We start from the raw sequence: 23,834 nt of genomic DNA on the forward strand, positions 1-23,834 counted from the left end.
GAAGCCAGTATTACTTTGATTCCTAAACCAGACAGAGAACCAGTAAAAAAAGAGAACTACAGGCTAATATCCCTGATGAGTATGGATGCAAAAATTCTCAATAAGATACTAGCAAATCGAATTCAACGGCATATAAAAAGAATTATTCACCATGATCAAGTGGGATTCATTCCTGGGATGCAGGGCTGGTTCAACATTCGCAAATCAATCAATGTGATACATCACATTAATAAAAGAAAAGAATCATATGATCCTGTCAATCGATACAGAAAAGGCCTTTGACAAAATTCAGCAACCTTTCTTAATAAAAACCCTCGAGAAAGTCGGGATAGAAGGAACATACTTAAAGATCATAAAAGCCATTTATGAAAAGCCCACAGCTAACATCATCCTCAATAGGGAAAAACTGACAGCTTTTTCCCTGAGATCAGGAACACGACAGGGATGTCCACTTTCACCGCTGTTGTTTAACATAGTGTTGGAAGTTCTAGCATCAGCAATCAGACAACAAAAGGAAATCAAAGGCATCAAAATTGGCAAAGATGAAGTTAAGCTTTCACTTTTTGTAGATGACATGATATTACATGGAAAATCCGATAAACTCCACCAGAAGTCTGCTAGAACTGATACATGAATTCAGCAAAGTTGCAGGATACAAAATCAATGTACAGAAATCAGTTGCATTCTTATACACTAACAATGAAGCAACAGAAAGACAAATAAAGAAACTGATCCCATTCACAATTGCACCAAGAAGCATAAAATACCTAGGAATAAATCTAACCAAAGATGTAAAGGATCTGTATGCTGAAAACTATAGAAAGCTTATGAAGGATTTGAAGAGGATATAAAGAATTGGAAAAACATTCCATGCTCATGGATTGGAAGAATACATATTGTCAAAATGTCAACACTACCCAAAGCTATCTACACATTCAATGCAATCCCAATCAAAATTGCACAAGCATTCTTCTCGAAACTAGAACAAGCAATTCTAAAATTCATATGGAACCACAAAAGGCCCCGAATAGCCAAAGGAATTTTGAAGAAGAAGACCAAAGCAGGAGACATCATAATCCCAGACTTTAGCCTCTACTACAAAGCTGTCATCATCAAGACAGCATGGTATTGGCACAAAAACAGACACATAGGCCAATGGAATAGAATAGAAACCCCAGAACTAGACCCACAAACGTATGGCCAACTAATCTTTAACAAAGCAGGAAAGAATATCCAATGGAAAAAAGACAGTCTCTTTAACAAATGGTGCTGGGAGAACTGGACGGCAACATGCAGAAGGATGAAACTAGACCACTTTCTCACACCATTCACAAAAATAAACTCAAAATGGATAAAGGACCTGAATGTGAGACAGGAAACCATCAAAACCCTAGAGGAGAAAGCAGGAAAAGACCTCTCTGACCTCAGCCGTAGCAATCTCTTACTTGACACATCCCCAAAGGCAAGGGAATTAAAAGCAAAAATGAATTACTGGGACCTCATGAAGATAAAAAGCTTCTGCATAGCAAAGGAAACAACCAACAAAACTAAAAGGCAACCAACGGAATGGGAAAAGATATTCGCAAATGACATATCGGACAAAGGGCTAGTATCCAAAATCTATAAAGAGCTCACCAAACTCCACACCCGAAAAACAAATAACCCAGTGAAGAAATGGGCAGAAAACATGAATAGACACTTCTCTCAAGAAGACATCCGGATGGTCAACAGGCACATGAAAAGATGCTCAACGTCGCTCCTCATCAGGGAAATACAAATCAAAACCACACTCAGATATCACCTCGCGCCTGTCAGAGTGGCCAAAATGAACAAATCAGGAGACTATAGATGCTGGAGGGGATGTGGAGAAACGGAAACCCTCTTGCACTATTGGTGGGAATGCAAATTGGTGCAGCCACTCTGGAAAACAGTGTGGAGGTTCCTTAAAAAATTAAAAATAGACCTACCCTATGACCCAGCAGTAGCACTGCTAGGAATTTACCCAAAGGATAGAGGAGTACTGATGCATAGGTGCACTTGTATCCCAATGTTTATAGCAGCACTCTCAACAATAGCCAAATTATGGAAAGAGCCTAAATGTCCATCAGCTGATGAATGGATAAAGAAATTGTGGTTTATATACACAATGGAGTACTACGTGGCAATGAGAAAGAATGAAATATGGCCCTTTGTAGCAACGTGGATGGAACTGGAGAGTGTTATGCTAAGTGAAATAAGTCATACAGAGAAAGACAGATACCTTATGGTTTCACTCTTATGTGGATCCTGAGAAACTTAACAGAAACCCATGGGGGAGGGGAAGGAAAAAAAAAGAGGTTAAAGTGGAAGAGAGCCAAAGCATAAGAGACTCTTAAAAACTGAGAACAAACTGAGGGTTGATGGGGGGTGGGAGGGAGGGGAGGGTGGGTGATGGGTATTGAGGAGGGCACCTTTTGGGATGAGCACTGGGTGTTGTATGGAAACCAATTTGACAATAAACTTCATATATTAAAAAAAAACAAAAAAAATAAATGAAATAAGTAAAGTTTCAGGATACAAAATCAATGCACAAAAATCTGGTGTGTTTCTATACACTAATAATAAACTATAAAAAAAGAAATTAAGAAAATAATCCCCTTTACCATAGCATCAAAACAAATAAAATGTCTAGGAATAAACCTATCCAAGAAGGTGAAAGGTTTGTACCCTGAAAACACTAGAAAATGAAGAAATAAATCAAAGACACAAATAAATGAAAGATAGTCCATGTTCATGAATTGGAAGAGTTACTGTTAAAATGTTCATACCACCTAAAGTAATCTAGAGATTCAATGCAATTCGTATCAAAATTCTGAATGCATTTTTCACAGAAATAGAACAAACAATCCTAAAATTTATATGTAATCACAAAAGAACCCAAATCATCAAAGGAATCCTGAGGAAGAAGAACAAAACTAGAGGCATCATGCTTTGAGGTTTCAAACTATATTACAGAATTAGAGTAATCAAAACAGTACAGTATTAGCATCCAAGATGACACACAGCTCAACAGAACAGAACAGAGAGCCTAGAAATAAACTCATACATTTAAGGCCAGATAGTTTATGACAAAGAAGCCAAGAATATGCAGTGAGGAGAGGACAGTCTCTTCAATAAGTGGTGTTGTGGAAACTGGACAGCCACATACAAAAGAATGAATCTGGAACACTATCTACAACATACACGAAAACTAACACAAAATGGACGAAAGACCTGAAAACATAAAACTCCTGGAAGAAAACATAGGGGATAAGTTCCTTGACATTGATCTTGGCAATTATTTTGTAGAATTCACACCAAAAGCAAAGGCAACCCAGGCAAAACTAAACAAGTGGGACTGCATTAAACCAACTACTTCTGTACAATAAAGGAAACCATCAAGAAACTGATGACTAGCCTAATGAGTAGGAGGAAATATTTGCAAATCATATATCTGATAAGGGGAAACATCCAAAATATATTTTAAAAACTCATATAATTCAGTAACAACAATAACTAAAAGCCCAATCTGAATAACACATGGGCAGACGATCTGGACAGACATTGTTTCTAGAGAGAAACACAGATGACCAAAAGACACATGAAAAGATGCTCAACTTATCATCAGAGAAATGAAAATCAAAACCACAATAAGATATTACTTGATACTTGTTTACATGGCTTCATCAAAAAGAAAAAAAAATGTTAGTGAGGATATGGAGAAAAGGGAGCATTTCTGCCCCGTTAATGGGAATGTAGATTGGTGCAGCCACTATGAAAACGGCATGGAGGTTTCTCAAATAATTAACAGGACTACCATATGATCCAACAATTCCACTTCTGGGTATTTATCTGAAGGAAAGGAAAACACTAACTGAAAAGGACATATGTGCCCCATATTCACTGCAGCATTATTACAATAGTCAAAATGTGGAAGCAATCTAAGTGTCCATTACTGGATGAGTGCATAAGAAACTAGGATTATTATTCAGCCAATAAAAGAAGGAAATGCTGCCATTTGTGATGGCAAGGATGGACTTGGAGGGCACCATGCTAAGTGAAATAAATCAGACAGAGAAAGACAAATACTACATGAGCTATATTTGGAATCTAAAAATACCAAACTCTTAGATAAAGAGAACAGAGTGGGGGTTGCTAGAGGCAGGGCCTGAAGGGCAGGAGAAATGGGTCAAGGGAGGTCGAAAGGTACAAACTACCAGTAATAAAATAATAAAATGATGGGGATGTAAGGTACAGACAGCATGGTGACTGCAGTTATTAATACTGCATTGTATATTTGAAAGTTGCTAAGAGAGTAGATCTTAAAGGTGCTTCCACAAGAAAAAACATGTTAACGATGTGGTGATAGATTTAACTACAATTGTGTTTGAAGTCATTCCACAATATATAAAAGTATCAAATCATGTTGCACATTTGAAACTAATATAATGTTATATGTCGATTATATCTCAATCATTCAATCATTCAGTATTTTTATTATAATCGTTTTACATATTAAGGTCTGTTTCATGTTGATAGGGTCTTTTGATTTGAAAATTCATTTTGGAGTTATCCCTAGAATTAATATGGAGGCCACTGGCCTACTTTTTGTATCATAATGTATTCATATATTATCCAGTGTAAGTGCAGTACACCTGTACAACCAAATGTGGTATGTAAAGGAAAGGGATAGAACTATAGAGACAAAAAGTACCTGGAAAAGAGTAGAGGAAACATCCCCCAGGAAAAAAGACAGTACTCTGTTGAATTGAATGGAATTTTGTTACATGGATGGTTTTGGAAAATTCTACAGTGTCTTTTTCTCCCTTCAAAAAGAGGAGCCTAATTCTCCTCCCTTTGAGTATGCAGGACTTAGAGACCCACTTCTAAAGTCTAGATATGGCTAAAGTGACAGTGTGTGACTAGTTTGTAAATGGTATGGAAGCTTCTGCCGCTCTCTCTGTCAGATCATGAGCTCTGGAGAAAGTTAGCTGCCATTCGTGAAGCCTATGGAGATTCCCATGTGGTAAGTTACTGAAGCTTCCTGCCAAAAGCCTTATGAGTCAGCCGTCTTGGAGGCAGATCCTCCGGCCCCACCAAGCCATCAGGTGACTGCAGCCTAGGTCAACATCCTGACTGCAACACAAGAAGTGCCTGGCTCAGAACTAGCTAGCTAAGCCACTCCCAAATTCCTGACCCATAGAAACTCTGAGAAGATAAAGGTGTGTTGTTTGAAGCCAATATGTTTTGGGGGAAATCTGTTACACAGAAATAAAGAACTAATATATTAGGTGTTCAATGACACTAGCCTTACCAAATGTTTTATTTATTTATTATTTATTTGATTATGCCAGCTTTATTCATAATTGGTAAAATGTAGAAACAACCAAGATGTCCACTAGTATATGAATCTAATGAAGAAAGCATGATATATCCAGGCAATGGAGTATCTTTTAGAGCCAGAAGAAATGACCTCTCATATCATGAAAAGACTTGGAGGAATCATAAATGCATATTTCTCAGTATAAAAAAAATCTGAAATGAGACCCACTACATGATATTCTGTTTGCAGAGACTGAGCAAGGGGAGGAGGAATCAATAGGTGGAGCACAGAGGATTTTTAGGGCAGTGAAAAGCTCTGTATGATACCATAAAGATGGACATTTGTCTAAACCTATAGAAAGTACATCAGGAGTCAACTCTAAGGTATACTACTGACTTTGGGTAATTATGATGGATGAATGCAGTTTCATCAATGTGAAAACATACCATTTGGGGGGGTGTTGATAAATAGGGAAGGGATGCACGTGTGGCAGCAGTGAGTATATAGCAAGTTTCTGTACCATCCTGTCAATTTGGCTGTGAACCTAAAATTTATTAATTTATTTACTTATTTGTTTACTTGTTTCAAGTTTTAATTTAAATTCCAGTTTGTTCACACATAGTGTAATATTAGTTTCAGGAGTAGAATTTAGTGATTCCTCACTTACATACAACACCCAATGCTCATCGCAACATGTGCTGTCTTCAATATCCATCACTTATTTAACTATACCCCCCACCCACCTACCTCCCCTTCAGCAACCCTCAGTTTTTTCTCTATAGTTAAGAGTCTGTTTCTTGGTGCCCTTCTCTATTTCCCTCCCATGTTCATCTGTTTCATTTCTTAAATTCCACATATGAGTGAAATTATGGTATTTGTCTTTCTCTGACTGACTTATTTCACTCAACATAATACATCCTAGCTCCATCTATGTCATTGCAAATGGCAAGAGTTCATTCCTTTTGGTGGCCAGGTAATGTTCCACTGTAAATATATATGACATGTTCATTATTCATTCAACAGTTGATGGACATTTGGGCTCCTTTCATACTTTGGCAATTGTTGATAATGCTGCTCTAAAAATTGGGGTGCATGTATCCCTTCGAATCAGTATTTTTTTTATCCTTTGGGCAAACACCTAGTAGTGCAATTGCTAGACCGTGGGGTAGCTCTATTTTTAACTTTTTGAGGAACTTTTATATTGTTTTCCAGAATGGCTGTACCAGTTTGCATTCCCACCAGCAACATAAGAGGGTTACCCTTTCTCCACAGCCTCACCAACATCTGTTGTTTCCCATGTTGTTAGTTTTAGCCATTCTGACAAGCGAGAGGTGACACCTTACCATAGTTTTGACTTGTATTCCTCTGATGATCAGTAATGTTGAACATCTATCCTTTCCTATGTCTGTTAGCCATCTGGATCTCTTTTTTGGAAAAAATCGATAAAGAAATTACCAAACTTAATGCACAAAAACCAAATAATCCAGTTAGGAAGTGGGCAGAAGACATGAAAAGACATTTTTCCAAAGAAGACATCCATATGGCTAACAAACACATGAAAAGCTGGTCACCATCACAGGCAGGAAAATACAAACAAAATGGTTTAGTTCAGATATTAGAATTACATTAGTTAGAGAAACTTATATTCATACACACATATTTAACATCAAATGGCATAAAATAGTTTTTAATTTTCAAAAATGTGATTTAGACCATGCTTAAAATTGTCTACTTTGAAAGGAATGTCTCTGTATCCCCTGCTTTACACACACAGTAAGGCAAAGATTTGGATTTATTGTGTCCCCATTTTTGTTGCTGTCGTTTAAGAGACAGTAATTTCAGAATTAAGAAGTAGGTCAAGATATGTAGGGAACTTACCACATCTTGGCTGAGGTACCCAGACAGTTTTAGTACATGTTGCCATTTTTTCTCGGTTTGAAGGATAAAATCCAGGTTTACAATTATATGTGATTTCATCTCCACTTCTGTATCTGATGCTTTGGGGCGTGTAGTCACCATTTTGAATATTAGGAGAAGGACATAAGAATTCTGGAGAAAAAAGGACATGTGGATAATGTTGAAACCACTACCCATTAAAACAATCAAGTACACAAAAATATAGAAAGTGGATATTATTTTTTTGTCCCTACCACAGCAAAAATTGGGATTAAAATGAGGATAGTCTTATATCCTTCCCACCATATCACTCATGTCCCAGTACTCTATCTCTTATCTGCTGTATTTGTGCACCCCTGGACTCTTGAATCCTCTTTCCCTAAAGCCATAACATACATCATAATATTCCATATGTGGCAATAAACTCACAACAAATCACTTTAACTCTTCTTTCCAACTATTCTTCAACTTCCTTGGCATCTGTGGTTCTCATAGGGACTATTTACAAATGGCCTGAGTCTCTTCCTTCCAGACACTTAATAGGAGTGCATATCCCTGCACATTTGAAGGAGACATGGCCCTGTGATTTGCATAGGACAAGGAAATGAATGTAAACTAACATGTTTCCCTTTAGGGAGGAAATTTTAAAAGCCATTGTGTGAATTTTTATGTTCTTATTTCCACAGCTGCAGGGATGAAGGAAAGTCATGGAGAGGTGATGTCTATATCCCTTGATTCTTACAGCTAATATAATGAGCAGAGTCCCTTCAGACCTACATTGGAAGTGAGCATAAATAGGAAATAAACTTTAATTTATTAGGCTATTGTAATCTTGGGATACATTTTTCTTACTGTAATAGAATAACCTAGTCCAGGGTTTGGAGAAAACCTATTTTATGTAAAGATAAAAGGTCTCTGTCCCAACTACTCAGCATGAACATAGTCCTGAAAGATACATAGACAAATGAACATGGCTGTATTCCAATAAAACTTTGTTTACACAAAGGGCACAGCCTGGATTTGATTTTCAAACTATAATGTGCTCTCCCATGACCTACTTTATCTTAATTCATAAAGCTCTTTCTCAGTTCTTTCCATCAACTTTTCTGTACCTCACCAATGGATCAGTTTGCAATACTCCTTTTCTTTTTCTTTTTTGAAATTTAAATTTTATTTTTTACTTTACATCCAAATTAGTTAGCACATAGTGCAACAATGATTTCAGGAGTAGATTCCTTAATGCCCCTTACCCATTTAGCCCATTCCCCCTCCCACAACCCCTCCAGTAACCCTCTGTTCTCCATATTTAAGAGTCTCTTAAGTTTTGTTCCCCTCCTTGTTTTTATATTATTTTTGCTTCCCTTCCCTTGTGTTCATCTGTTCTGTGTCTTAAAGTCCTTACATGAGTGAAGTCATATGATATTTGTCTTTCTCTGAGTGACTAATTTTGCTTAGCATAATACCCTCTAGTTCCATCTACGTAGTTGCAAATGGTAAGATTTCATTCTTTTTGATTGCAGAGTAATATTCCATTGTATACATATACCACATCTTTATCCATTCATCCATCGATGGACATTTGGGCTCTTTCCATACTTTGGCTATTGTTGATAGTGCTGCTATTGGGGTGCGTGTGTCCCTTCACAACAGCATACCTGTATCCCTTGGATAAAATACCTAGTAGTGCAATTGCTGGGTTGTAGGGTAGTTCTATTTTTAATTTTTTGAGGAACCTCCATATTGTTTTCCAGAGTGGCTGCACCAGTTTGCATTCCCACCAGCAGTGCAAAAGAGATCCTCTCTCTCCACATCCTGGCCAACATCTGTTGTCACCTGAATTGTTTATGTTAGCCATTCTGACAGGTGTGAGGTGGTATCTCACTGTGGTTTTGATTTGGCAATACTCCTTTTCTAATAAAATATCATAGCTTTAAACTATTGTTGAAATGTTATATAACCATTTATATTGGTGCCATGGTTGACATTCAGCATTGCCAGAAAATCATTTATATTCTCCCAAATTACTTCCTATTCCATTTCCCAAAGTAAGGGACTCATGATTCCTTATTTTCTTCAAAAGCCATCTAACACAATAGCTCCTTCATTGACAAATAAATTCTTGCATTCACAAAAAACAATTCAGACCACAAACTGTGGATTCCCTAGATTTCTTTATAACATGCTTTTAACTTTGGCTATATCTGTTTTAAACTTTAGCCTTTCCCTTACTCTGATGATAAGGTGTTTTTTTCATATTCATGTTAGCTTTTCTTTTTTTTTTTTTAATTTTTTTTTTTTTTCCAACGTTTATTTATTTTTGGGACAGAGAGAGACACAGCATGAACGGGGGAGGGGCAGAGAGAGAGGGAGACACAGAATCGGAAACAGGCTCCAGGCTCTGAGCCATCAGCCCAGAGCCCGACGCGGGGCTCGAACTCACGGACCGCGAGATCGTGACCTGGCTGAAGTCGGACGCGTAACCGACTGCGCCACCCAGGCGCCCCCATGTTAGCTTTTCAAAACTTTAATCTCCTGTAGAGCATCTCCCACAGAATAAACCATTGTTTATTCCTTCCCTCTCTCTTTTTGTTTACGATTCTCTCTTAAATGGATATGCAAGCTTCTCTAATTTTAAACTCCTTCTCTCAACCCTTTGTTCAAGGTAGTTGATGTACTACCTTCTCCTCTCCTTCACAACAAAGATCCTTCAAATATCATCTTACAATTAGTATCTCCAGTTTTCAACCTCCCATTTATTCTTCAATCTACTGCTGTCTCTGGCTTCTGACATCCCCAACAGGCTGGTGGTACTCAGACAAAAGTCACCAATGTCCTCTAATTTCCAAATGCAAAAACTCTGTATTGCACATATCACAGTGCCTGGTACTATAGACCATGGGCTCCTTAATTATTTATTGAACTGAAATAGATAAAAACCCTCTGTAATATTTGACACTGTTGATCACTGACTTCTCGACATTCTCCAATGCCTTACATTTTTATGTCTTCCTACTACTCTTTAATTTTGTCTGAACGGTATTATTTTCTTTTATTTCTAGTTGCCCTCCTTCCTCTGCTCTACTTAATTTTAGGCCCTGTCTACTTCTCAGCTCTCATCTCCTACCAAGGTCCCACTTACTCTCTATACTACCAACACAATAGCCTTCTGTCTGGTGTTCACACATGCCAGGCTTATTCATATCATTTGCGCTTTTTATTCCTTATTTCTTGAGTGATGCTCCTCTAGATCTTCCTGCTGACTCTTATCACCACCTCAGAAATATCTTGCCTGAAGACCCAACAAGTATTGTATGAATGAATAGCTATGCTTTACAGTTGGTTCTACATGAGTATTTGTCCTTGATTTTGTTGTTTGCTTCTTCACGATCTCTCTGTGAATCAAGACACTTCAATGATAAAAAGCTATCATCATTACGCTAATAACTCTTCAGTGAGATCCAAATCCATATATCCAACTGAAGCTTCACATTAGACGGGTCCATGTGAATAATTCAAAGGCATATCCAACTAACTACATGCCAAACTAAATCACCTTTTTCTCAGTATATGCTTTCCTCCTGTGTTCAACATTTTAGTTTGTGACACAAAAACCTCATGACAGGAGCCTGGAAATTTATCCTACCTACGTTCTTCCCCTTCATTTCAATATTCATTCACACAACACATTCTATAATCTTATAATTATTGCTTATATACCTCCTACTCTTCATACCATGCTTCCACTGTGTACATCCAACTCCTAGAGGTACTATCAAAGTCTTAATTGGTCTTAAATTTGTACTTCATTCCTCCAGAATAAGCTTTAATAAGTCTCTATTCCAAACATGATAATATACTTTTTAGCAATGATTATAGTAGAGAGAATTAAATATGTGAGTACCTAACACAAATTTAAAGTATAATATCTCTACAGTGCCTGATTTTAATTTACACTACCCTCAGATGAGCCTTAAATGTGCTTATTTACTTTTATTTTTTCTCCTCACTTTATTCTGCTTTATCATATTTTCATAGACTTATTGCAGTGCAGTTTATTATATCCTGATTTTTACTTCATACTGTGGCTTAACTTAATTTTGAATTCAAAAGCTACAAGATATAAAAAACAAGAGTTTTATTAAGAGGCCAACAAAAAATATTGGGAGGATTTTGTTAAATAATTAAGAAATAAGATCTTCAGGTGATTACTCTTGAGCAGTGGACATAAATCACTTAATAAATTGTAATTCCCTACTTTCATAATTTCCATTAAAATAAATGATGCTAGTAAAACATTGCCAGGGCACGTGCCTCTATCCAAAACAGTACTGGAGAATGTCTGCATGTGTGGGGTCACATTTTTTCCTACTGTTAGATACCACCAGTAAGCATTTGAGATAAGAACAGGAATTTAATGCTAGCACTCTATGTTGTTCATCATCAGAAAATCTGACTTGTACAGAGAACAGATGGATTTGGAGCAAAGGTGGCTTTTATTTAGCAGGTCTTGGTACTTTTAATTATTCCTATAAATGATTTGCTGTCAGAGTCTGGTTCCTATTAGACAAAGAGACCAAAGTTTTGACAAATCACCTTCAAACAGAACCCCTGAAGGGCGCCTGGGTGGCTCAGTCAGTTAAGTGTTCAACACTTTATTTCAGCTCAGGTCATGATCTCATGGCTCGTGAGATTGAGCCCCACAGTGGGCTCCATGCTGACAGTGTGAAGCCTGCTGGGGATTCTCTCTTTCCTTTCTCTCTGCCCCTACTCCCAGTCATGTGCGCGCTCTCTCTCTCTCTCTCTCTAAGTAAATAACATTTAAAAAAAAAAAACCTGACACATAAAATCATAAACCGGATGGAAGAAATTTTAAATATTTTATCCTAGGTTATTTTAATTTTATTTTAGTTCCAAATTTATTATAGATTTGGAGAAAGCAAGATCTATAGATTTGGAATTCATCATTACCAGCAGGTAGATCCTTCTATTGTCCTAGGAAAATAAGGAGAAGCATTTGTGATATACTAGCTAAGGTACAATGTAGAGTACCTTTTACTTTTAAACTTATTTTTAAATGTTTATTTATTTATTTTGAGAGAGAGGGAGTGCACGCACGAGGGCGTGGCAGAGAGAGAGGGAGGGAGAGAATCCCAAGCAGGCTCCATGGTGTCAGTGAAGAGCCTGATGCAGTGCTCAAACTCTAGAACCAAACTGTGAGATCATGACCTGAGCTGAAATTAAGAACGGTATCCTTAACTGACTGAGCCAACCAGGTGCCCCTGGAGTTCCTTTTAATAAAAGACTTCTCCGTATCCAGTTAATGTAAAACACATTTCAATAAAATTAACCACTGTTGTAACAGAGAGTGCATGCTTATTTAATTTGGGGTGAACCATTCTTTATTTATCTTGATCATTAGTAAACTGTTTTGTGAAAGAGAGTATCCAATCTTAGTGGCATCTCTCTCCCCAAAGAAAGGAGGATTCTAAGGCATCCTGTCTTGAGTTTTTGAGTTATACAATTGACTAAGAAAATGAAAAACAAATTCTAAAAAGAAAATGTTTTACAAATGTGGGATCTTTACTGTGTGTGTGTGCGTGCGCGCGCGCGCGCGCGCGCGCGCATGGGTGTGGTGTAGATGGGTCAAGTTTCAAGTAAGCCTAGGAATTGTAGCAACACATATGGGAAAAACAGATTTCCCATATTAAAACAAATATGTGCTCAGCAACAGCTTTAAGCAGGTAGCTATGTGACCAAGAAAAAGAATTAACGAGACAACTTCTATGGAACAGTCAGGCTATCCTGAGTCCTATGTCAAAGTAAAACTGAATTCAGATCCTGACGTCTTACTTGGAAGTAAGTAAATTTCATTGAAACCTGGAATGATGATTTATTCTAATGTTCACTGAAACCTGGAGTGATTTATTCTAATGTTTATATAGGACAAAGGGCCTGATATAAAGTAAGGGGTTTATAAGTTATATTTTGACGACTGGATGGATAATTTAGCTCTCTAAATATTTAAGTCAGGCTCTGGAAGTAAAACATACGGCAGAAGTTAATGCCAGAGGACTTGTGCACCCACTTTCTTTGAGTAGGAGCCACAAATGCCATGAAGCCAAACAGCTGGACTCCACACATGATCCGCTGATCACAGATCTAATGTGGGTGATCACTGTCTTCTCTTCACTAACCTCTTTGTAAAATATTTTCTTAACAATGCCTGAAAGTGGAGGTCACTCAGTTGTAGGGGGATATATTTTCCAAGGAGTTACTTGTGGACTCAACCCCAAATTTTTTTCGGGGGGTTGGGGTGCCCGGCTGGTTCAGTCAGTAGAGCATGTGACTCTTGATCTCAGGGTTGTAAGTTCAAGACCCAGGTTGGGTATGGAGCTTACTTTTAAAAAAAAGGTCAAAAATTAAAAAAAAATTTTTTTAAATGTTTATTTTTGAGAGAGACAGAGTGTGAGTGGGGGAAGGGCAGAAAGAGAGAGAGGGAGACACAGAACGTAAAGCAGGCTCCAGGCTCTGAGCTGTCAGCACAGAGCCTGACACAGGGCTCAAACTCATGAACTGCAAGATCATGACCTGAAGTCAGACGTTTAACCAACTGAGCCACCCAGGTGCCCTCGACCAAAAAATTTTTTAAAATAAGAACAAAATCATTCAAAATCTAACTCTAGTTTTTGTAAGAGAGGATCATTAAACAAGGTTTACGCATGGAATTATGAATCCTATGATTAAAAGTTCAGAGAGCTCTTAAGAGTTCAACTCTTCTCACCATCTCCCCACCTACCCTGGGCCACAATATGACCATATCTATAAAAGTCACCCTTTTAGAAAGGCACTTGACCTCTGATTTCATGTAGGATAGCACTTGTAACTTGTTTCACTCACTGCTGCAGCCCGCATCCGAAGTTAACGCACCCTTTTCCATAAATGTTTGCAAACAGCTCAACACAGTTGTTACCGTGCGACATGTAATAGCTGTACCTTCTTGCTATTCTTCTAATGATATGATGTCTTAAACTCAACCTTTTACAGTTTTGCATCTGGACCACGATAGTTTGAAACTCTCTCTTTTGAAATGAGGTAGGCTAAGTAGAACACAATATTACAGACATAACTTTTGGTGGGCACGAAGCACAGTTGACGTGGATTCTACATCTGCACAATATCCCCTATTAGGAAGCCTAAAAGAGTTTGGTGGGTGCCCCCTCCCACCCCCCTGCATCATCATCACTATTGATTCATATTACGCCTGTGCTTAGTGAAATCTCTAGTTATCTCCACTTAATTCCATTGTTAACTGAGGGTTCCCTCATATGGTATTCATCTCATTTACTTTGTTTGCAAAGCTAACTGCTCGGCTTTAGAAGAGCCATCTGTCTGAGAAGTAATCATGCCTGGGAAGCCTATTATTGCCCTGGCTCTGCTCTAGACTTGATTTTTGACCACAGACCAACTACTTAATGAGCTATTGAACTCTTCTGTTCCTTTTATGTCTATCTTCAGAACGAGAGAATTATACCAAAATTAATTTTTGCACACATAAAACGTTAAGTATATCGTATTTATGAGTTGGTTCTTGGGGCGCCTGGGTGGCTCAGTCGGTTAAGCGTCCGACTTCAGCTCAGGTCATGATCTCGCGGTCCGTGAGTTCGAGCCCCGCGTCAGGCTCTGGGCTGATGGCTCAGAGCCTGGAGCCTGTTTCGGATTCTGTGTCTCCCTCTCTCTCTGACCCTCCCCCATCCATGCTCTGTCTCTCTCTGTCTCAAAAATAAATAAATGTTAAAAAAAAAATAAAAAAAAATGTGAGTTGGTTCTTGTCAACATTAACGCTCCATTGTGAGAAAAAATAAACTGCTTCACTGTAAGGAATATATGAATGAAAGAATTGATAAAATATATAGGAAGGAAATATAACATTACCTTTACATGAAGGAGTTGGAGTCCATCCCGATGCAGTGCATATGGCATCTCCTTTACTACTGTATTCATAACCCTGGTGACATGTATATTGAAATCGTTCGTTTTCCTTGTAAGTTTTCTTCAGAGATACAGCATTTCCATTTGCGATTTCTGGCTTTTGGCAGGAAATTTCTAAACATAAGGGATTAAATTCCAAAATGTTTGTTACATATTAAAGAGCCATGTCTAAGACATAGTTAAAGATATGTTTTGTTTCCTTTAGGCAAATCAGACAACGAAACAAAACTTCTATTTTGACATGGATGCTTGAATAATTTATCTGTTGTTTTTAATTTTGATTTTTGAAATAAGGTAAAATTCTGATTAAACTTCTGTTGCTAGGGGTGCCTGGGTGGCTCAGTTGCTTAAGTAACTGGCTCTTGATTTTGGCTCAGGTTATGATCTCATGGTTCCTGGGATCGTACCCTGTCTGTGGCTCCCTGCTGGCAGTGTAGAACCTTCTTGGGATTCTTTGTCTTTCTTCTCTGTCCCTCCCTTACTCATGCTTTCTCTCTCTCTCTTTCTATCAAAAATAAATAAATAAAAATTATGTTGCTTATTTTATTTGCTTTGAAGATAAATTAGTCCTCTTCAAGTAAATAGTGGCCAGTAATGATACCAACTATATATATATATATATATATATATATATATATATATATACACACATATATTTGGGTATAGATATATAGGCTCATTGTGATAAATATTTTCACCGAATGACTTGTAAAAATTATGTATTTTCTAGTTATTGATAATAGAGTCATAATTGGCATAACACTTTGTCAAAGAAGTTAATTTAACCTATTGTCATTATATCTATGAATTACATCTTCTGTTTTTGTGGCTTTACCATCCATCAAAATTTTCTGTCAAGAGAACCCAAAAACTGGCCATCATATTTGCCCCCATCTTCTCTCAAACATTTCCCCCTGGGATTATGGCAACAATAACTAATTTCCCAGATTCTATTCTCGCACCTCTGTAATCTATTTTCCTGTTTGTAACTTAATGACAGTTTTTTTGTCCCTTCATCACTCCGTTGAAGGATTCCACTGAAATCCTCCATCGATTCCCAATCCAGTCTGAATAAAAGCCAAATTCTTCAGCATGATATGGAGCACCTTAGAACCTTGCACTGGCCTATCTTCAAGCCATCACTGACCTACCCCTACTTGCGTCCCACACAACGGCCTCAAAGACATGGAACAGGGGAGCTTCAGGCTCCTGGAAGCCTCACTGCATTTGTACCTTCCTCTCCCTGAACTTCTCCTGACTGATATACTTTTCCCCTCCTCAACTTCGTTGGAAAAAGTCTCATTCTTTCTTCAAAATGTATCTTATGCATTAGTTATTCCAGTAAGGTTTTACTAAGCACAGAAATTTAGGTTTTTTTCAAATTTTATTTATTTTGAGAGAGAGTTTGAGAGAGACAGTGAAAGAGAGAGAGAAAGAGAGAGCGTGAGTTGGGGAGGGGCAAAGACAGAGGGAGAGAGAGGATCCCAAGCAGGCTCCACCGTGAGCGTGGAGCTGGATGCCAGGCTGGATCTCATGACTGGGAGATCACAACCTCAGCTAATATCAGGAGTCTGATGTTCAACTGACTGAGCCACCCAGGTGCTCAGAAATTTAGTTTTAAGGAGGAAACCCCATCTGTGAGCCTCTGGGGTATACAGTATTTGCTGTGCTGAATAGAAATATGATTGCCATTACTGACTTGAAGAACTAATATTGTTAGAGAGAATTTTTAAGAACAGAAATGCTTTCCCTGCATCTCATTATAGGATAGACTAAACTAAGAAAGTGTGAATTTTAGATTATGTTAAAAAAATAAATATGCCAAATAAGTATTGGTAAAATGAAGTATGGCACCTCTAAGTAAACTGACCATAATGTTTCATTACAAAAGCCTTATTGGGGCGCCTGGGTGGCTCAGTCGGTTAAGCGTCCGACTTCAGCTCAGGTCACGATCTCACGGTCCGTGAGTTCGAGCCCCGCGTCGGGCTCTGGGCTGATGATGGCCCAGAGCCTGGAGCCTGCTTCCGATTCTGTGTCTCCCTCTCTCTCTGACCCTCCCCCGTTCATGCTCTGCCTCTCTCTGTCTCAAAAATAAATAAACGTAAAAAAAAAAAAAATTAAAAAAAAAAAAGCCTAATCACCATACTGGTCATGATGCACTGGTTAGCAGTATTATAACTAAAGAAATCTTTTTTTTAAAATTTTTTTAATGTTTATTTATTTTTGAGACAGAGAGAGACAGACCATGAACGGGAGGGTCAGAGAGAGAGGGAAACACAGAATCGGAAGCAGGTTCCAGGCTCTGAGCTGTCAGCACAGAGCCCGACGCGGGGCTCGAACTCACCGACCGTGAGATCATGACCTGAGCCGAAGTCGGACACTTAACCGACTGAGCCACCCAGGCGCCCCTATAACTAAAGAAATCTTGACTTGCAGTTTACTATAGAATTTTTTTCTAAGAGGCAGAAAGTTATTTAGTGAATTCAGTTTAGTTCCACAATATTTCTCTAAACTTACAGTGCAAATATAAAATAGGACCCCATTGTAGAAGTGTTATTCAAGAACAGAATGTTATAATGATATATCAGTAGAAAAAATAATGACTTTTTGATCTTACAAATTAAAAGAAAACCTGTTCTGTAGGCCAATATTAAATCTTGCAGCAGAAATGGTTAGTATTCTATTTGAGCATGAAAGCCCATTACAATTTAATTATGGATATGACCATGGAATTTGGTTTCAGATAACCTAGGTTTGAATCTTAACTCTACCGTTATGCCATCATAACCTTGGTCATGAGATGTAAGTTTTTTGCCCCACAATGTCCTCAGTTATGAAATAGAGGTGAAAACAGTGCATAAATCACAGTCATTTTGAAGGTAAAATGGAATGTAAAGAACTTAGATCAATTACTGACAAATAGTAAGTGCCCAATAAATGTTAGTTTTAATGTTATTAGTATAATTAGTATTATTCTATGCATAATATTTAAAAGTGCAAATTTTCATGAGAAAAACTAAAACTGTCCAATCCCATGAACAGTAAATGTATCTTACCCACACATTTTGGGCTTTCTCCACTCCAAACACCATTCGTTGAGCAATGTATTTCTGCAGGCCCAACAAGCATGAAGCCTGAATTGCACACAAACCGTACTACTTGTCCAAAAGTATATTCCTTGTCTAGTTCCAATGCGCTACTGGTCAATCTCCCATTCTCTGGATGTGTCACTGGTAAACACTTAACAACTGAAAAAAATAAATATAACTTTTCCTGATAGAATTTGACAACTTTATTATGAAAAATATGTATATATACACATACAGGTATAAAGTCATTAACAAAGAAAGATTGGGGGAATTACTTAATTTTTTTAAAGAAGCATTTGATAAACCTGTTTGTTGGATATAAAGGCTTATAAATTAAAAAAAATCAATAAGCTTATCTCTGATTATTTTCTATGAGAGCGGACAAAGAAAAAATTATTTCTTTGAATGTCAGTTTACATCTTTACAGTAACAAATAAATGTTCCTTAAATAATTGAAAAATATAAAGCTTGAGATAATTAGATGAAAATTTTCACTTAAGCCCTAGGATAATATAACACTGTATTCCTAAAAGGTATAAATGCAAACTTTCTGATTCTATTTCTTTAAATAGATAAACAGTCCTTAATTTTCCTTCCTCTTCCACATCAGTGCTCAAAATAATCTGAGTATTCCTTTTGATTTTACTTAATATTTTCCAATACCTTGTAGGTTATGGCATTTAAACTTTATTTTAGAGTAGAATCATCCAGGATACTCATTAAGATGGAAATTCTATGGCTATCTACCTGCGCTATTACCTGAGATACTGATTTAGTAGGTTTTTAGTAAATCAAAATTTCACCATTAAACAAGCACCTCAGGTGATTTCAGTGTAGATGTTCCTTAAAACATTTAGATCTTTCCTCTCATTTCCGTAAGTTCTCTTCTTTAGGTAACAGGACTTTTGAGTGATCACATTCCCACTCGCCCTCCTCCTCCTCTTCCTCCTCCTTCATCCTCCTGGTCCTCCCTCCCTCCCCCTTTTCCTCATTCCCTCCCTCCTTCCCCCTCTCTCTCCCTCTCTATTTACTTCTCACCATGGAACTAAGAAAGACTACTCTGACTCATCTATTTCCATGATGACTAGAGAGATTGGCATTACTAGCCCAAAATTTAGAAACAGGATCTACATTTTCCTCATTCTGACTCTTGGCTTTATGGATCAGTAAGAAAAGTAGAGCTCTTCCTTACTTCCTGCCTCTTTTCAGTAAGACTAAGACCACAGGAAAACCTCCTTTGCCATGCAACGGGGAGAGATAACTGAATCATGGTCTCCATTTCAGCTGTTATTGACAATCTCTGCATTTGGGTGGATATTGATTGAGTATGTATTCATTAGTAAAGCTGAAATTCTGATCCTTGTGCTATTTCTAGTGTTTAGAATCCAAAAGGAAAGGAAAATAGGTTTTAGATTTCCTAATCTCTAATACTTTGAATACATTAGATCAGATGAAACTGCATTCACATTTGGTCAATAAAACACAAAATAACGTAGTAATAAAAAGCTTAAATATCCATTCTATATTAGAAGCCACAAAAATACTGAATCAAAAATATGTAATTACAAACTTTAAGCATTATTTTAATGTATATATCTCAAAAAAGTCTTAGTTCTTTTAAATATTTGAATGTATTTGTAAACAATTTTACATATACCTTCACATATAGGAACATCATTGGTCCATCCATCAGATTCACACTCACGGAAATTGATGCTACCTAGCATCTGATACCTGAAAACCAAAAATAACAGAGTGGTGAGCTAATGTGTATTTATATGCAATATTAACTTTGATACATTCTGAATGTCCAGGAACTCCATTTCAGAGAAAATTAGAAGCATATACACTTCCTTCCTCTCTCCCTTCCTTCTTTCCTTCTGTCTTTTCTCCCCTCCCTCTTACTTTTTCCCTTCCTTTCTTTTTCTCTTTTTTTCTCTTTCTTTTTTTAAAATTTCTATCTTTCCTTTTTTTAAAACTTGTGTGTTCTTTTTGTAAGTATATGAGATGAATAATTTTTTTAAGTTTATTTATTTTGAGAGAGAGAGGGAGAGAGAAAGAGAGAGAGAGAGATGGGCAGAGAGAGAGGGAGAAAGAGAATCCTAAGCAGGTTCCCCATTGTCAGTGCAGAGCCTGATGCAGGGCTCAATCTCATGAACCGTGAGATCATGCGCTGAACCAAAATCAAGAGTGGGACACTTGATTCCGAGGGAGAGGGTCCAACAAGGTGGAGAAGTAGGGGGATCTGAAGTTCTCTCATCTCTAAAACAAAGCAGTGTTGAGGCCAAAGGACCTTGAACTCCAAGAGTCCATGGCAAAGTGACAGAGATGCTTCCAGGGACCCACCATGACAACCTGACGGGCCATAGGTGCATGATTGCAAAGTGGGAAAGAGAAAATGAACAGAGGGGAGGGATCCCCTTCTGCAGAGAGACACAGGGAAGAGAAAGAGAGGCTGGGGATGCATAGGACTCTATCTGGATAGGAGGAAAACCACAGACTGACACATAGAAGGATCCAATCTCGAACTCAGGGGCTTCCTCCAGACTGGGGCCAGGCCAGTCATCCTATTTGTGCACCTGGGAGGGAGGGGAGCCAGCCCTGGGCTCGGTAACTAGTTCAGAGGCCCACTCCCCAGTGGGAGAAAGCAACCCACTCCCTGGAGTGCTGTGGGAAGAAGGTATATATCCACTCAAAGGAGCAGCACTTTCCCCCAAACCAGGGCGGAGGGAGTGGGAACCTTAAAGATATAAGGGGTTAATTCCAGCCAAGCACCAGGGAGGCACGGGCATGGGGGGGACCAGGACAAACCACCTCATTTGCGCCAGAGGCACAGTGAAGACTGCTTGAAAAGAGTGGTTTGGGAAACCTGGTCCATGGAGGAGAGACTGGGGTGGCACCATTTTTCTCTCCATCACCAACAAGGTGGGGCTTCCGGTAGGGGAAAGGGGCTTCCGGTAGGAGAGTGGGGCTTCCGGTAGGGGATAGCGGACCCACAGGGGAGGTAGGATCCACCCACACCAAACCACACTCCTCTGCGCCTGGTAACTGCCTATCTACCAGAGCGGGACTCACGTGGATGAACCCAACGGCCCCTCCTTCAGACCAAGGCTGTTGCATTGCTTGATTTAATTCCCCAGACAATTTTTATTATATTGATATATTCTTCCTTCCCTTTCTCCTTCTTATCTCTTCCCTCCTCTAGTCTGGTTCCTCTGGTTGTTGGTTTGCTTAAGCAGATACATTTAATCTATTCTCTTGATACATGTTCTATACTTCTTCTTTATTTTCCTTTCTCACTCTGGATTAAGCCATATAGTTTCTCTGTCTGGACAATTTTCTTTTCTCTTCTTTTCTTTTCTTTTTCCCTGCCTCCTTCTTTATTTTCCTTTCTCTCTCTCTGGATTAAGCCATGTAGTTTCTCTGGTCAATTTTTATTTTCTTTCCTTTTTCCCTGCCCCTGTCACTTCTCTCTTTGTATGGGATAAGGCCTCTTGCATCAGCACCACCTCCACCCTGTTATTTACTTGTAGCTGGTGTTTCTGTTTTTTTATTTTTGGGTTTTTTTGGTTTGTTTGTTTTGTTTTCTGTTTGTTTTTTTCTTGTTTGTTTTCCTTTCCAGGGCTACTTCAATGAACAAATCAAGGCACACCTGGTAGAGGGTCCAAAACACCACTAGGAATAGGGAGATAAAGTAACCAAAGTCACAACAACAGAGAGCAAGTAATGCTCTCCAAAAAAAAAAAACATCTTCTGAAAGCCCAGGCCCTGGACACTGGCCCCTCTTTAATATAGTAGCGCTCACAGGTGCAGGGCACATAACAAGCTTTTAAAACTCATAAGGGACAGAAAACTAGCCAAAATGATGAACCAGAAGAATTCTCCTCAAAAAAAAATTCCAGGAAGAATTGAAAGCTAAAGAATTGATCAAAACAGATATAAACAATATAACTGAACAATAATTTAGAATAATAGTCATAAGATTAATTTCTGGGCTTGAAAAAAGCATAGAAGACAGCAGAGAATCTATTGCTGCAGAGATCAAGGAACTGAAAAATAGTCATGATGAATTAAAATAGTGGACCACTTAACTAATTGAGCCATCCAGGCACCCCTTTCTATCTTTTTAAAGCTTCTTTCTTACTTAAGAAAGGCGCTAAATCTTCAGGCACACGGACTAGGAATAATCATAATCCTTGGTTCATGACACAAACTCATTACAATTTCCTGCTAAATATCCTCTTATGTTTTTCACTGAGTTAGTCAATTAGTTACACATTAACAATGTTATAACCTCCTTGAACTACCACCCAAACCAAAAACCAAAAACATGATAATAACCAAGAATTAACAATATGTTACCCTTCCTCTACTCTTGTTCCATACTCCTACCCTCCACAATTACGACATTTTTGGAACATTTGGGGCTTTTTACATAATCAAGGATAGTACTAGCCAACACAGCATGTGGCATATTTTTAACACTTGTCTTCATTTTCCTGTCTCCATCCTAGGCATTTTTTAGAGTGTGGTCATTGAGTCAGGTTTCCTTATAAATCCTATTCAATGTCAAATTTATCTAACTGTGGAACCCATCAAGCCAGTGCTGAAAATCCTAAATGCTCTACTTGCATGAAAGTCCCTTGGGGCAGATGCAAAATGTACAATCATTACTAGAGGCTTTAGAGCAAAGCAAATCATCCTTCTTAATATTTTTTAATATTACAGTGGACAGCAAGAAGCAGAAATCTTTTTCTTAAAAAATAAATAATGGGCAGGATTTTGATAATCACAAGAGATAATTTTGAGAACGGGCCTCTCCTAAACTTCTAAATAATTCTACATAGACAAATGTTTCCTTTGTCTGCAAATAAGGATTGCTTCACCCATTACACAAGTAAAACGAACAAACAAACAAACTTTCTCCCTCAAAAAATACTTTGTATTTCTCTGAATGTTACTGTTTGTTCCTAATTCTCTGAAGGAAGAAAAACTTTTAATAGATTAAATGAGAATCACAGAACTTGAAGTCAAATAATTACTCTATGTTTTTTTCATATAAAGGAAAAAAATAATTGGCTATTAAAATTTCTTCTTTGTCTCCTCTACTGGTACCCTGCTCCAACATAGAAAGTACTTTCCTGGTTAACATTTTCCATCTACACCAGAAACCCACCTGTTTTAGGTGGGTGTTTTAGGAATTCTGCCAAATTCTACACAAAACTGCCTATGGCCCACATACATAGGGAAAGGGGGAAGAAAAAGAGCTTTCCAAATGTTGGTACTTGGGTGAAAGTAATAGCTTATGTATCAGCAACTCCAGCTGGGCAAAATAGCAGAAAAACGTTTTGCAGAGTGCTTCCTTAAAACTACCTACCTGTAGGATACTGAAACTAGATATCCATATCAAGTATCCTGATAAGTGGCTAGTATTCAGCTAAATAGGTATTTAGCAGAGAAAAGGTGGATGGGGACGAGGGATCAAAGAGGGTCGGTTGACTAGCAGAAACCATGGGTGT

The 23,834-nt window shown here is 38.0% G+C and overlaps 1 protein-coding gene across 2 annotated transcripts in view; it reads right to left on the minus strand.

The window, feature by feature from the left end:
- The window catches only part of LOC125155618 (complement factor H-like), a 116,611-nt gene that overhangs the window by 60,168 nt on the left and 32,609 nt on the right, over positions 1-23,834 (minus strand). For both annotated transcript variants that reach the window (XM_047841071.1, XM_047841072.1), the window contains exons 4-7: positions 19,973-20,049; positions 18,283-18,474; positions 15,170-15,340; positions 7,220-7,390 (exon numbers count right to left, since the gene is read on the minus strand). In XM_047841071.1, the coding sequence (XP_047697027.1) occupies positions 7,220-7,390; positions 15,170-15,340; positions 18,283-18,474; positions 19,973-20,049 (611 nt within the window). The remainder of the gene's footprint in view (positions 1-7,219; positions 7,391-15,169; positions 15,341-18,282; positions 18,475-19,972; positions 20,050-23,834) is intronic.

The sequence above is a fragment of the Prionailurus viverrinus genome, chromosome F1 (assembly GCF_022837055.1).
Source record: "Prionailurus viverrinus isolate Anna chromosome F1, UM_Priviv_1.0, whole genome shotgun sequence".
Taxonomy (NCBI): Eukaryota; Metazoa; Chordata; class Mammalia; order Carnivora; family Felidae; genus Prionailurus; species Prionailurus viverrinus.